The sequence below is a fragment of the Gadus macrocephalus genome, chromosome 6, assembly GCF_031168955.1.
Source record: "Gadus macrocephalus chromosome 6, ASM3116895v1".
Lineage (NCBI taxonomy): Eukaryota > Metazoa > Chordata > Actinopteri > Gadiformes > Gadidae > Gadus > Gadus macrocephalus.
The window spans coordinates 22528231-22543818 of NC_082387.1; the positions used below are offsets into that span (position 1 = coordinate 22528231).

General features: G+C 48.2%; 1 protein-coding gene across 1 annotated transcript in view; it reads right to left on the bottom strand.

Annotated features, from left to right (window-relative positions):
* Positions 1-2: 2 nt before the first annotated feature.
* Positions 3-15588, bottom strand: part of gcn1 (GCN1 activator of EIF2AK4) — a 33845-nt gene continuing 18259 nt past the window's right edge. The window contains exons 36-57 of the mRNA XM_060055093.1: positions 15371-15550; positions 14980-15200; positions 14805-14873; positions 11729-11867; positions 11100-11296; positions 10393-10535; positions 9760-9877; positions 9332-9547; positions 8781-8945; positions 7758-7919; positions 7577-7669; positions 7185-7328; positions 6150-6419; positions 5645-5758; positions 5235-5465; positions 4680-4873; positions 4227-4341; positions 3361-3457; positions 2665-2813; positions 1209-1319; positions 779-1000; positions 3-613 (exon numbers count right to left, since the gene is read on the bottom strand). Coding sequence (XP_059911076.1) covers positions 488-613; positions 779-1000; positions 1209-1319; positions 2665-2813; positions 3361-3457; positions 4227-4341; positions 4680-4873; positions 5235-5465; positions 5645-5758; positions 6150-6419; positions 7185-7328; positions 7577-7669; positions 7758-7919; positions 8781-8945; positions 9332-9547; positions 9760-9877; positions 10393-10535; positions 11100-11296; positions 11729-11867; positions 14805-14873; positions 14980-15200; positions 15371-15550 — 3476 coding nt within the window. The 3' untranslated portion in view covers positions 3-487. The remainder of the gene's footprint in view (positions 614-778; positions 1001-1208; positions 1320-2664; positions 2814-3360; positions 3458-4226; positions 4342-4679; positions 4874-5234; positions 5466-5644; positions 5759-6149; positions 6420-7184; positions 7329-7576; positions 7670-7757; positions 7920-8780; positions 8946-9331; positions 9548-9759; positions 9878-10392; positions 10536-11099; positions 11297-11728; positions 11868-14804; positions 14874-14979; positions 15201-15370; positions 15551-15588) is intronic.

Below are 15588 nucleotides of genomic sequence, written 5' to 3' on the forward strand. Positions count from 1 at the left end.
AATCAGATCATGTTTTTATTTGTATTGCTTTTTACAACCATTTCACTGATCAGTATGTCATTTTTCTTGTTATATCAAGTTGATCCCTCACAATCACACAAGGTCCAAATAAAACTGGGTTAATTATCATTTATCTTTGTTGGTTCTCAAAATATTTTTGTAAAATAACTGGCACACTGAAATAACATGTTGAAAAAAGATCAAACATCTCATTCCAACATCAAGTTACATTTAAAAAAAACTGCTGTTTGTAGCATAAAAATTATAAATGTGAATACAATGGACTCTAAAACAATAAAGGAGGAAAAAAAAGTAAAGAAATATTAAGGAAAGCAAATGTAGACACTGTCCAAGGTCCAGATAAGGCAAAAAAAAAAAGTTGTGTGTGCTTGGGATTTGCATTAATTTATGTATATATGACACTTCAAATCAAGCTGCTCTTGCTCAAGAGGGCTTTTCTCAGTATGCTTGATTCTATCGGTCCCGATCACGTCAGGATGGTATCATCGATCTCTTCGTTAGAATCTGGGAGGCTGGCCATCTTCTTCAGTGACCGCCGGTGGCAATCTGACAGCAGGTCGTTACTGGCCGCATCCAGGATGGCAGTGACGCTCTGTAGACATCGACAGAACCATGTTAACCACCGTTAGAAATCAACCCAATACCGAGCGCACCACACCTGATGACAACCAGAAGGGAATAGTTTTGCCACCTCAAGGTCCTACGATCCATGGCGATAGAAACGGGGGGGGTCGTAGCACACGGTAGCGGGGCTCACCTGCATGGTCTCCTCGCCCTGGCGCAGGCGCAGCAGGCTGATGATGGTGTGGTCGCTCTGGGCCCGGACGCTGGTGTTCTTGTCCTTGGTGTTGTCCAGCAGGGTTTTCAGCAGAGGCTTGATGTGGCCGGCCTCCAGGGGGGGAGTGGCTGCCTCGCGGAACACCCACCACAGCACGCGCTCCGACGCCAGGCGGATGTCGCTCGACTGGTTCTGCAGACACTGCGCGGGGAGCCAAAAAGGGGTTAAAATAAATCTAAAAGATGCTCAATACAAAAACACGACCAGAGGGTTTGGCTTACTTTAGGTAATCCTCTGATCAGAGTGACCCGTTTTTGTTATTTACAGTTCACGTGGCTTGCAGGTGGCTTGAAGCCAGGCTGAGAAGTATTGCAGAGAGAAGCATGTCATGATAAGAAGCCCGCCTTACCTTGACAAAGTGTGTGATGATGCGCTGGGGAACTGCGCTGCCTCCCTCTGCTCGCAGCTGGTGCCTCATCAGGTAGCCCATGGCTCTAATTCCACTGGTGGCGATGGGAATCTGAGAGGAGGGGCGCCCCCACACACACACACCAACAGTTATGGCGTTGTTCCATTGGCCCTTTTTCCCGTACGAATCACGCTGATTGGCGTTTCCACTATCAGGTTAGGCGCGCCGTACCGTACCGCGCCCGGGCTAGACCTTTGAGGCCGGCCAAATTATTTGTTCATTCCTATAGCTATAAAATCCTAATAAAAAGGCAATGACGATTTAATAGAAGCGCAGAGCGGTGATGTTAGTTTGACTGTCTTACAAAAATAAATAGCTCGCTGAAATAGAACAGATTTTGTTCAGATGGTCTTGGTGTAATGACTATTGAATACCATATTTCACACAATAAGGTCAATGATATCTATACTCAACAAGTTTCTTTTCATATTTGAACCAGAAAATTCTACCACCGACTCCAATCCACTGGCTTCCAATAACTGCTGGATTGGATTTTGAGGGGCTAGTTCTCAACTATAAAACCCTGCACGGTTTGGCACCATCCTACTAGAAAGATCTTATGATTCCCTTTCATCCTTCTTGGCCCTCCAGTCTTCATGAGCCTTCTTTCTATTCCAAAAGTGTAAAAGGAAACCAATCCGTTATCTGTTCCAACAGTCAACAACCAGTAATCATGGAAGCAAACTCTGCTGATGCATCCAAATCCAAACTTGAACCCTTCTCCTTCACTCCGTCAATAGGCTCCCAGAGGGCCCCCCTCAGCTCTGGTTGCAGCTGGTTTAATCTCAGGGCTCCAGACTGCAACCAAATGGTCATTTTCGAACCAAAATGTGAGAGTGTGCGACTGAATTTTACATCTGGTCGCACATGGTTGCGACCAGTAAACTTGCCCTTTTTTATTTTTACATGTTAAACGGGGAAGGGGCGCGTCAATGAATCCGGAATCTGTAGCAGGCCAATGAGGGTGAAAAAAAATAGGGAATGGCCGCTGTTAGTAGGTAATGTGTGGCGGGGGAGGGTCCTAGAGATTAAATATCGAGCAAGCATAAACGTCTGAGAAAACTATTGACTTGTTTTTCTCGTGACTCGTTGCAGTGACAGGACACCTGGACACCCTTGACCCTTGACGGCTATAAGCTTGCTTACTGGCCTGAACCCCATCACAATTTAAACTAAACACGTTTTCTAATGATTTTTAAAATGTTTGCTTGTAACACCACTGAGAATGTCAAACATTATACTCGTCACCATAACTGGAAGGAGGGTTCAACCCCTCTGCGTTCCTTCAAGGAGTTCCTGCTTGTTAATTAAGAGCCCAAAGCCCCGAGCGAAACCCATTTTAAAACGTGCCGCCCAAAATAAATGATCCACTATTTGGAGTGTCCCCTGTACTCACCCGGTCGGCGGTGGCGTTTGTGAGGATGGTCTCGGCCACGGTGTCCCGGTACTCCTCTGCATACAACTGCTCGGGGGCAGACTTCACTGCATTGGCCAGAGCCAGGCTGCGGCCATGACGCACCATCCAGTCCACACCAGATATATCGGCTGCAGGGACACAGCAGATCATGGTTTTACAAGTAACACGGTGCAATGTGTTATGGAGACAATTTAATGTTCCCAGTGTCATGCAATTTAAGCATTTTGGTTTACTTTTTAATTCTCCCGATGTGTCGGATTATTGACTACAAGGATCAGTCTTGACTTCTAGCTGCCCACGTACTGTCCTTGACAGACAAACTCCTCCGTCTTAATCTTAGGAGATCGATGTGAGGCTAGAGTCCAGATCGAACCATGTAGTGGAACAGAACGGGAGGTCACTTGACCAGGATGGTCTTGTGGCTAATCAGTAATGACATGGATCAAAAAATAACAGTGGGAGACGTCTTGGATAGAACCGTTTGCTAATTGACCCAATAGTCATAGGCGATGGACAGCTTGGCAGTTCTAACCTCTTCATTAAATAGGGACTTAAGCATCGCTCCATTCTGTACAGCGTTAAGAGGTTCATACTCATAAGCAAGTTTTCACCTATCCCAAAGCACACAGTGTTGGATGAAGGCCCTCAGTGGCTGGAGGCAGTAGATTAACCTACCCAGGATGTGCTGCTGCAATACGCTCCTCAGTTCCTCTTCCGACAAGAACGCACACAGCTCACCGACACAGCCTGCAGACGACATGCGCGTCGCATCCTACACAAACACATGGCATCTACAGTCATTGTCAGTCTAGACCACATCCTGTGAAATCAGGGTTTCGAATGAGTTGAATAAATGACATGTCACTCTGTGAATGTGAAGATCTCCATGCATGAATGGTCTTTAGTACAATATGGAGCTCTGTACGCCTCCTCAATATAGAGCTCTGTACGCCTCCTCAATATAGAGCTCTGTACGCCTCAATATAGAGCTCTGTACGCCTCAATATAGAGCTCTGTACGCCTCAATAGAGCTCTGTACGCCTCAATATAGAGCTCTGTACGCCTCAATATAGAGCTCTGTACGCCTCAATATAGAGCTCTGTACGCCTCAATATAGAGCTCTGTACGCCTCAATATAGAGCTCTGTACGCCTCAATATAGAGCTCTGTACGCCTCAATATAGAGTTCTGTACGCCTCAATATAGAGCTCTGTACGCCTCAATATAGAGCTCTGTACGCCTCAATATAGAGCTCTGTACGCCTCAATATAGAGTTCTGTACGCCTCAATATAGAGCTCTGTACGCCTCAATATAGAGTTCTGTACGCCTCAATATAGAGCTCTGTACTCCTCATTATTATAGAGCTCGGTACTCCTCATTATTATAGAGCTCGGTACTCCTCATTATAGAGCTCGGTACTCCTCATTATAGAGCTCGGTACTCCCCATTATAGAGCTCTGTACTTCTCATTATAGAGCTCTATAGTCTCAACACAGCGCAGCCCGGCGGGCCGCAGGGCGTGGCCGTCAGCCCCCTCATACCTCGTCGTGTCCCAGCATGCCCAACAGTGTGGTGGTGATGTTCTTGCGGATGGCTGGATCAACCTTTGACCCAGCGCCCTGGATGACGAAGCGCAACGCCTGGAGCATTGTCTCCCTGTTGGGAGGCGGAGGGGGAAGGCAATATACATTATAAAGGGAGACTCCACAGAGAATACATTGATCCCCAAGCATAACCACACAAATGTATTGCCACTTCATTTTTATCTATATCTATATATATGAGGCATTACAAATATTAAGTTTAAAAATGAAATCAGCACGAGACAGCTACGCCTGGCTCATCCACCCATTCTTAGAGATCCTCCGATTTTCTTAGGGGTTTGTTCCAAATTAACCTTCCACCTCCCTCAGTATGTCTAGCTGGTAGTGAAGCATTGGTGGTAGTTTACCATCAATAAAAACAAAAGCGTTAGAGCATCTAGCCCCGCCCACCTGACTCCGGCGTCCTCTGCGTTGCGGATAGCGGCCAGCTGCTCGGTGAACAGCGGGTCCACCTTGGTGTGGATGGCCACCAGCTGGCCCAGAGCCTCGGCCGCCTTCAGCCGCACGCCGCGGCTCACGTCCTGCAGCGCCTTCAGGAAGGTGGTCTGCAGCTGGGGCAGGAAGGGCTTCAGAGCGATGCCCACCTGCCAAGGGAGGGGAGGGTTACTGTGGAAGTTGGACTGACATCTACCCCTGGATGCCTATCAAGACAAATCCCAGTTTGACTGGCCCTCTTACCCCGAAACAACCAAGTAGTAGTTTGATGGAAGACATGGAACTGGTTGGGAGATTTAGAAGATATTCAAATGATTCCCTACCCTTCTGTTATGAATGGTTACTAAGAATACCATATTACTGTAATGCTATGAGACCATCATACAGTCCAAATGCATGTCCTGCAGAATTGTGCCTCCTATTAACAGGCAGCCGTGACAGCAGGGATGAAGCTGGAGGAACACTTGACTGGTTAAAGTCAGTGTCCGGTACAGAGACGGAGGCACACACCTTAGCCAGCAGCAGGGTGAGGGTTTCTAGCAGGGCGGTCTTCACCGTCCAGGCAAAGCGGTCTCCCAGGATACGAATGAGGGGCCCTGTGATGTTGACCACGGAGGGCCGCAGGGCCTCGGCGGAGGTCAACTTGATGACGGCCCCCAGGGCCTTGGCGGCCTCCTCCTTCTGCTCCGGGCTGCCGGTCAGGACGCCCTCTCGGAGCACGGGCAGGATGCAGGTCACGCCCTGGACGAGAACACGAAAGAAAACACCAGAGTTTGAGTATAGGAGAGGGTTTAGAGCACCGCTCCAAGACATGGAATAGAGACATTTTAATAACAAGGCCATGGTCCCAACCCGGGTCACACAGCGGCTGACCCAATGCATCCGCCGCCTGTGTGTTCTGGGAATGGGTCCAACCTTACCTTCTTGGGTAGGCAGAAGCCGGGGAGATGCTGCCCCTTCACGTCCGCACTGACGGACCTCAGGTCCCTGTGCAGGTCGTCTATCAGGGCCAACTGGCTGCTGGCGTCCAGCTTCTGCAACACGGGGACAAAACCAGTCTCAGTACAGCGAATGACCTTTCTCTGACAGTCACCATGTCATTCTATTTGACTGACGATGCATTTCTATTAAGACGATTGTATTTATACTATTAGAAAGTGAAGCACTTTGTCAATCTGATCGGAGACCAGGCTCATCCTTGCGTTGCGCACGTGTGAGGGGTATGCGGCAGATCCAGAAGGGGGACTTTTGCAGTCATTTGTCACTGTCTGAGCCTCTCCCACCCTTTCTGGGACCACTTTCTAGCATCCCATTCGCCAGGGCCCTTCATTTTGTGGTGCTGCCTGATCGGTGGCGCCTAGAAGGCCGCTTTGAACATATTATTCGCCGCATCACTATGCTCTGGGCCAAGCTGAACCAACCCACCTTGGTGATGGAGTTGAGGGTGTCCCAGCTCTGCAGCAGGACCTCGGGGTTGGAGTCGTTGAGCAGGCGGATGAGGCCCGAGAGCAGGTTGCGTGTGTGGGCGCTGTAGTCCAGGCGGGTGCGGGCGAAGTAGCCGTTGAGGATGGTGATGGCGGCCTGCCTGAGGCCGGGGTCGGCGCCCCGCGTGGCCTCCAGCAGGTCGTCTATGATGACGCGCTGGCCCACCTCGTCCTCCACCGAGAGGATCACCGTCTGACAGCTTTGCAGCTCCTGAGGTGGCAGGAGGCAACACAAACACTCATGGATGAGTGAAGCAGGGGTTTTTTTGGTGACGGCCGCTCCGATATCATTTATTATGTTGTGAAAAACTTTCTAAAAAAATGTATTAACCAAACGAGGCCATACAATTCCATAATAAATATATATAGTATGGCTATGGATGTTAAGGTGGAAGTTATGAAATTTGTATTCCAAGTACAAGCTTAATGTGAGCAGGTCAGTCTCCCATCTCCTGAAACGCATCACGTCCTGCATGCTTCAAATGTTCGGGATTTCATACATTTTTTAAATGCCAACAGCCGGGACATGTCATAACTTCGACTTACCAATGTAGCTCACAGGAGTGCATTCTCAAACATCCATAATGGCCAAGTTAGTGCTGCTAGGCAGCACTCTACTATCGCAATTCTTAGCCATTATCATTATAATTATAAAGGCTGGCCGTCAGCTATCTTTGACATTTTACTATTGACTTGGACAGCCATCTCCTCAAGTTTTCATCGCAAGTCGGTTCATATTTTTAAATCTACTGCTTGTAATGACATTTTTGGATTGTTTTAATATTCTACTTTTAAACATACAATTATACAACGGCACTCTGGCCATTGAAGCGGTTGAAGTCAAACCATCAGACTGAATAACTGAATTTTAAACCTTTAGTCAAATATTGAACGGATCCTAAAATTGTCATCTTTATCGAACGTGATTATTTGGTGTTCTATTTGATCCTTGTTGAGACTCAACAGGTGGTCTCACCTGCTCTCCGTCCTCTGTGTCCAACTTGCTCTTCAGTGAGGACAGCAGGGCCGGCAGGATGACCCCCAGGTGGCGGGTCAGGGCGTCGCCGGCCACCACGGACAGGAAGGCCAGCACCCGCGTGTTGACAGGAGGGGAGGTCAGCTGGGGGGAGGGAGGTCATGGGTCAGTGTGAGCCCAACATCCTCACTGGATTCACACTTCGTCTACATAAGATATTCTGGTATATTATTCTATTGTGAGAGACTCGTGGTTGATCAGATATTTGATCCATAGTTATTTTGATCAGGTAGTAAGAGATATATCTATCCATCTAAAATCTGTCGGCATTGTGATCCCTTCAGCTCTTTACAACCGTAGCAAAGTCGACTACTTAGGAGGGCAACCCTTACCTTTGGCACCAGGTAAGGCAGCACGGAACGGCTCTTCACGGCCATGACCTGTTTCAGACCGTCCAGGGCGAACCCTGCTGTGGCTTCATCATCCTGGCAACAGAGATACACATGTATGAATATACATCTGTACACATTGAGCTACACTCTCTCTCTGGGGGCGAGCGGGGCCTCCTCTCACCAGCTGTTTGAGCAGGGCGGGCAGGATGTCGTCCAGTGCCTGGTGGCCAATGGTGGAGTGCAGCTGCTCGAAGGTCTTGGCTGCGGCCTCGCGCACCTCCTCCAGGGGGTCGCACAGGGCCTTCCGCACCGTGGGGACCAGGGACTCCGAGAACACCAACACCTGCAGCCACACCCAGGGTTATAACGGTGAGTGGGTGTTCCCAGCGAGGTGGATGGGTCAGGCGTGCTATGCATCTATCCCAGGGATGGGCAACTGGCGGCCCGCGGGCCGTCCTCACTCAGTGCGGCCCGCATCCTCACTCAGTCAGGCCCGCACATAATAAAAAAAATAATAAAAATAAATAAATAAAATAAAATGAATAATAATAATTGATCGAGTTACAGAAAACTCGGTCAAGAAAGATGAGAAGAATTCATAGAATTCGAAGGCAAACCCATGCGTCTAGTTTGCTTAGAAGCGATATCAGTCATTAAAGATATCCACTTAAGTCGCCACTACAACTACTACAACTGCTTGTTGGGTTTGAGTTCATTGAGTTGTTGCACTTAATGTTGGGCCACTGTTTTTCAGTTTTTTGACTTGTATGTATGTGAGCCCTTTGCACTGATAAAAATACTGACCATTAATGTGGCTGTTTGAGCATGGAAAACATGAAATGAATGCATGTTGGTTCAATTAACATACCGTACATAGGTTATGATTCTGGATGATTTTTTAGGTAATGGCCATCCCCAAAATGCACCAGAATACAGGAAATCATATCTACCAAATTCAAAATTGTCTCAGCTCACATTTGGTTGAAGTGTGCAGTCATGTGGCCCTCCGATGGTTATGATGAAAAATGTGGCCCTCTTTATCATGAAAGTTGCCCATCCCTGATCTATCCTATGTGGCAGGGATTCTCTTTTGCCTATTCTTATCCAAAACACTAATATAAAAATTGTTTTATCAATAAAGTTTTTTAAAGCTTTTTCGCATCAAATATTTGCATACAGTAAAACAAATAGAAGAAAGGCGTACCGCGTCCCTGCTAGTGGACTTCATGATCTCGCTGAGGCCGATGCAGACGCCCTGTCTCTCGTCGCTCTTGTCAGAACGCAGGCCGGCCTCCAGGATGGGGATGATCTCCGGAAGGATCTTCTCTCCGAGCTTCCTCACCAGGTCGCCCAGCGTACGCGCTGCGATCTGAGGACACACACACACACGGTCAACATTAATGGTCTGCACATGTTATTAGCGGGGAAGCTGTTTAGATGCATCAACACATGAAGAGTAAACCTTTTGCTTTATTCGACTGATCGGTAAATTCATGTCGATGCTTGAGTCGGTTTTGATTTAAGGGGGGGAGATTATTGGGGAGAACAGGATATAACGAATTAGGCGGAACATAATATTTGTTGTATTATAATCATCATCATTATATCACTAAAAGGAACACGATAATAAACAAGAACGTTAAATGAAAACAAAGGAAAAACTTCAGCAGTGAGTGTGACGGGTTGAGTTGTTGATATCACAAAGACTGATGAAGAGGAGCGCTTCGACTGATGCAGAGGGACGCGAGCCCGTACCGTTCTCTTGTCGGGGCATGTGGACGCCAGAAAGCCTAGCAGCAGTTTGAAGAGGGTGGGCAGGATCTCGCGGAGGGTGCGCGGCGTGTTGGACACCACGATCTTCCAGACGTGGAGCGAGGCCTGGCGGACCACCAGCTGGGTGTCCGAGCGGCCCATGTAGAGGCCGGAGAGCACGCGGTTACGCCGAATGTCTCCCAGGGCCCCGATGATTGCCTGGTGGGGGAGGGAGGGACAGATTAGCAACATTTATCACAGTAATGTCCCAAACAAACACAAGGCAATGTCTTACTGTGTAATGTCATAAAGTATTGTGTAACTCTGAAATGGATATTTAGTTTTGCAAAGAAAGATGTCAAGATTAAATTGGCTGTCCATCCCGGACATGGTATAAGTTTTATCGGAGCCCTCATATTTTCCAAGCGTACTTTGTTGGAAGCCGCTGTGCCGAAGTTGTCGTCCTCTGAGGCTGTCTCCGTGGTCATCTTTCCTGTCACTCCAGAGATGTGGAACAACAGATCTCCAAGCAGCTGCACGGAGCTGAACCTGTAGCGCGACACAGAATAGCTGGTCAACATGTGTGACTGCGCACTTCTTTCTCTCCACTGATTATACACTCTGGATCTCAACAAGATGCTACACACAAGGTGTATAGGATCTCGACCCAGTTAATAACCTAAAGCTACTGCTCAAGGTCCCACTCTTTAAATTACATGCTTGCTACAAACGCAAGCTAACCATCCTTCTATAGTTCTTTATAGCTTAATGAAAAATCTCAGGATAAAAGACACCCCCATCATTTTCAGTGCTGCCTCTGGCCACTAGTTCCTTACTCAATAAGATGGCCAATAACAAAAAACATTTACAATTGAATGTGTGTTTCTTTCTTTCTTGTAATCTTCGTCTGGAAGTTGCACTCACAGAAGAAAAGGTACCGTGTTTGATTCCCAATGTCCTGAGTCTACCTGCAGTCAACTTGAAGCAAGAAGCCCCCCCCTTCACCCCAAACAAACTGAATTCACTGCACAGGGTTTAAGTCCCTCTAAAGTCTGGGTGCTGACCTGATCCTCCACAGGTCATCGAACAGGCCCTGCTCCAGCTCGGGGAGCAGCAGGGCGATGGCGGTCTCGGCGTACATGCTGATGATCCGCTGGCCGGCCCGCAGAGCGGTGTCCCTCACGTACTCGTTCTCATCCGCCAGAGCCTGGGTCGCACAGAGACGCACATGCCTGGTTAAAACCACTACAGAGCTTTGTTTCTCTGCAGTTTCAGGATTTGGGAGAACGGGGAACCACTGTTGTTTTAAACTTAACTAGTGTTTACCTCTGATTCAGCAGGGCTCATGCGTAATAGAAGGACTACACACGTCAGAAGATTTGATTTCAGGTTTGATTTCTTGTTCTTTGTTTATTTTGATGGCAATGAAGGTTTAGAGCAGGGCTGGAATTAAGGGTTAAGAGTGTCTGAGTGCACCCGAGTCCCCCTTAAGACACATCTTAAAAAAGGTGGTTTGCACACTATCCAAAGCTTCAATGAGAGTTGCACCGCAGCACTAATGCCCTCCGAGATAAGCGCATGCAAACAGAAAACAGTTGAGCTCTGCTAATTTAGCACAGGAATAAGTCGAATGGTAAAATGTGACAATTTTGAAAACTTCTGTTCCAGAAGTACACAGTAGATAATGATCCGTTTAAGCCTTTTCCATTTACTATTCGGAAACCAAAAGCATGAATAAAAGCCTACATGGAGAAAAGCTGTAGGACAGTACCTTCAGGATGCAGGGGATGATGGGGCCAACGTAGGGGGTGAACCTGTCCCCAAAGGTCAGGGGCAGGTAGATGAACATCATGATGTAGCCGTCCCTCACGTGGGAGGCGATGTCCACCTTGCTGGCCGTGTGCACCACGTCGGGCATCAGCTTGTCCAGCTTCTCCACTCCCAGGCCAGCCATCACCTCCGCCAGACCTGGGACAGGCCGAGGAGAGCTCCGTGCGTTACATCCATGATCTCACTACACTTAGAATACTATTCTCGCCAAGGTGAATCTGTCAATCTATATTATTTAAATCGTATAAAATGAGCCACTTCGGAACAATGGAGTCCACAAAGTTGAATATGGAAACTCTATTTCCCCTCAAGACATATTTAATGGTGGAACATAAAGGACAAAAATACAAATGGATTAGTATAACCTGATACTGGTGATCATCCCAGCCCATTCCTACATTAAATGACCTATTTTAGGTCCACCCAAACAGCCTTCTGCTGTACACAGACGGACCGAGCACCAACTGACAAGGGGGTGAGGAGGAGCCCTGGGGCTGGGGGAGGAGCCCTGGGGCTGGGGGAGGAGCCCTGGGGCTGGGGGAGGAGCCCTGGGGCTGGGGGAGGACCCACCTTGAGCGGCCCCGGAGCGGTCCACAGAGCTCTGCTCCGAGGCAAGGGTCTCCATGAGCCAGGGCAGCAGGTCGTCGAAGCAGCTCTCCCCCATGCCCTTCACCATGGCCCCCAGGGCCTTGGCCGAGACCGTGCGCACCTGTAGGGAGAGCGGGGAGAGGAGGCGGTCAGCTTGGGACACACTCTTGTGAAGGCAAGTGAGGTGACCGAAGGTAAACGGTTGAAAAGTGATTGCGTTACAATGTCTGTAGTAGGAGTAGGAGTGTCAGAATGGGCAGACGTCTTCAATGAGAACAGCTGAAAACTAAGCCGGTATGAAACTAAAACTGTGATTCTGAAGAAAGTTTAAATGATATCGAAATTACCGTCCCCCATTGACTCCCATGTTAAAGAAAATACAGTATTTTAAAAGTAGAATATCTTATAAAGTATTTAAAAAAAAATAATAATCTGAAAAGAAGCACGCCATTCAAAGCTATTCTGAACATTTTAAAATTTGAATGGAGTCTCTATGTGAACAATTTAGGAAGGAGATAGGTCCCAAAGTTTGTAGAGAATATTAAAGAGGAAAGATGTAAAGAAAGAATAAAACTTAAAGGTCCCATGACATGCTATTTTATGTATTCTTTAATATAGGTATTAGTGGGCAACTAACACAGTATTCAAAGACGTTCCCTAAATTCAGCCGTGGTGCAGAGTTACAGCCACTCCGAGCCAGTCGCACATTGAGCTTCCCCCAAATGCGCTGTTTCGGTGGGCGTGTCAAGGAGGAGGGTGGGGGTGTGGCCCTGAGCAGCTTGCAGCCACCATGCGCTCTGTTTACAGTGGATGTATCGCAATGGCGAGCCGCACACAGCCTTTAGCCGTGTTCTGTAAATATTCTAGAACACACGGGAGTCCTGGAGCTCTATATCTAAATATTATCATATAGCCTACACAGATATCTATATCATATAATATATATTATCACGGCCAAAAGCTGTGTGAGCCGATATTATGAATCTCAAACGACCGCGTTGGGTTCTCCGACGTTCCTGGTTCTTCAACGTCCACATCAATGTGAATACACACACTGTAACGCAAGTGTTTCTTGTTGGTTCTTTGACTTGTCTTGTATTTCCACAACGAGACTGTCGTGGGGGTTATCTGAGCCATGGTTGAGAAGGAATTGGGGGAAAGGAACTTTGGTTTGACTCGCTGAAGTACATGAACTGCGACATGCCGCCGGTTGCCGCGAGGCACCATCGCCCGGCAGCGGGCAGCCGGCAGCAGGCAGCGCGCGGTTCAGTCGACTTCAGGTTGATGTGAAAGTGGAAGAACCAGAGACGTCGCAGAACCCGACAAAGTCGTTTGTGATTCATAATATTGTCTGGAGGCGCACACAATATGTTATATGATATAGATATCTATGTATCATATGATATTATTTAGATATAGAGCTCCAGGACTGTAACGCAAGTGTTGTACACTTCCTTGTTATTTGGATAACCGTTCTGCTGTTGGTGTGATGGCGCATCACGTCGGACTCTCGTCTCTGGTATTTCTACAACGAGACTCGTATTGGGGGTTATCTCAGCCAAGGTTGAGAATGAATTGGGGGGAAGGAACTTTGGCTTTGACTCCCTCAAGAACATGAACCACGACATGGAGGAGAAAGGGATTGTTGGCGGCGAATGTCTCCCGCTTGAGCCCCGCTGAGGGACCACCGCCGGAGGCGGAGGTGCATAAGCGCTGCCCGGCAAAGATCCCTTTCTCCTCCTTGTCGTGGTTCATGGTCTTGAGGGAGTCAAAGCCAAAGTTCCTTCCCCCCAATTCATTCTCAACCTTGGCTGAGATAACCCCCAATACGAGTCTCGTTGTAGAAATACCAGAGACGAGAGTCCGACGTGATGCGCCATCACACCAACAGCAGAACGGTTATCCAAATAACAAGGAAGTGTACAACACTTGCGTTACAGTCCTGGAGCTCTATATCTAAATAATATCATATAATACATAGCCTAGATATCTATATCATATAACATATTGTGTGCGCCTCCAGACGATATTATGAATCACAAACGACTTTGTCGGGTTCTGCGACGTCTCTGGTTCTTCCACTTTCACATCAACCTGAAGTCGACTGAACCGCGCGCTGCCTGCTGCCGGCTGCCGGCTGCCGGGCGATGGTGCCTCGCGGCAACCGGCGGCATGTCGCAGTTCATGTACTTCAGCGAGTCAAACCAAAGTTCCTTTCCCCCAATTCCTTCTCAACCATGGCTCAGATAACCCCCACGACAGTCTCGTTGTGGAAACACAAGACACGTCAAAGAACCGACAAGAAACACTTGCGTTACAGTGTGTGTATTCACACACACACATGTGGCGCTCGCACGGTCGAGTCTCATTGGCGGGCCAACGTCTCTGGGCGGGCCAGGCAGAGTAAGGGGAGGAGCTGAGATTCCTCATGACGTCATGAGCACAGATTTCCAAATCAGCGCGCTTGAGCCTCCGTTTTTTCAAAGGCGAGCAGAACAGCTAGTGCTCGTTTTACACCAAACGCAAGTTTTAGCCACTGGGGGACCATAGGCAGCCTAGGGGAACTCATATTTATGTTAGAAAACCTCATAAATTGAGATTTTCATGTCATGGGACCTTTAACAATAGTTGAGCGCTGCATGCAGCATTCACCTAATAAGTGAATGACACCAAGCCAAACAATTTCACCATATAGCCACTAGATGGCGAAATAACTGTTCTGATTAAATGCAATTTACTTATTTCCAGTTAAGCCCTTAACACTAGACCCTGATTGCAAAATGGTGCCCATCAGTAATTTTCGAAGGCCATGCAGTCTTTTACAATATGTTTATCGTGCATCTTCATATTGCAATGTCTAATAAATATACAATATATATCCTGCAGCATTAATTTGTCATGTTAATATAAGGGACATTTGGGGATTTAGTAGCATCAAAAAAAAAGAAACAAAGGAAACTAAATTACAAAAATATACAGAAATCACGCCTGTATCCAGACAATTTCTGTCCATTTGGTCCAGTTTCATTGTGTCGTGATGCATGGCTACTACACATACCTCAGGCACTGGGTCCAGCAGAGAGGCCTTGAGTCCAGGAATGACACTGGGTAGGTATGGCGACAAGTCCTGCAACCAAAGACATATACTGTCAAATGTGTATCAACGCATGCGGCCACGGGTCTGTAAATACAACCTATATGAGGGCTGTGTTCAACGTGTAACAACATTGCACCTTCTGGTCCGTGAGGGAGTACATGTTGCCGATGATCTGGGCAGCCATCTTGCGCGTGTCGGTGGAGCGGTCCTGGAAGGCTCTCTGGACGATGGGCATGATGAGGGCCAGGGAGGGGGCGTCAATGAAGTGGACAAACTTGGTGTCCAGCAGCGTCTGCAGGCAGTTGTGGGTCCGCCTGGACGGGTCGGTGAGGGCGTCCAGCAGGATCGGCGTGATGGCTGTCGGGACAGTTCATCCGATTGATTACTAACTCCAATAACAATATTATGAGTATCAATCAGACGTATAAGCAATGATCAATGAACAGTATTAACGGTATCACAGTCAACAATCCCCTGAACTACATGAGGGGTTCTCTTGAGGGCCCCTGACCTGGCCCACGTCTTACCCAGGATCTCGGGGTTGCGGATGACGGAGCCGATCTGCCGGAGGGCCTGCTGGCCGGCCTTCTGCACCTTGACGTGGGAGTCGGTGAGCACCTCCGTCAACTTGGGCACGATGCTGGGCAGGCAGGAGGACAGCTGCTTGGGGGCGCAGAAGGCCATGGCGCCCAGCAGCTCCACGGAGCCTGGGGGATGATGAGGGGGAGGAGGAGGAGGGAGAGGC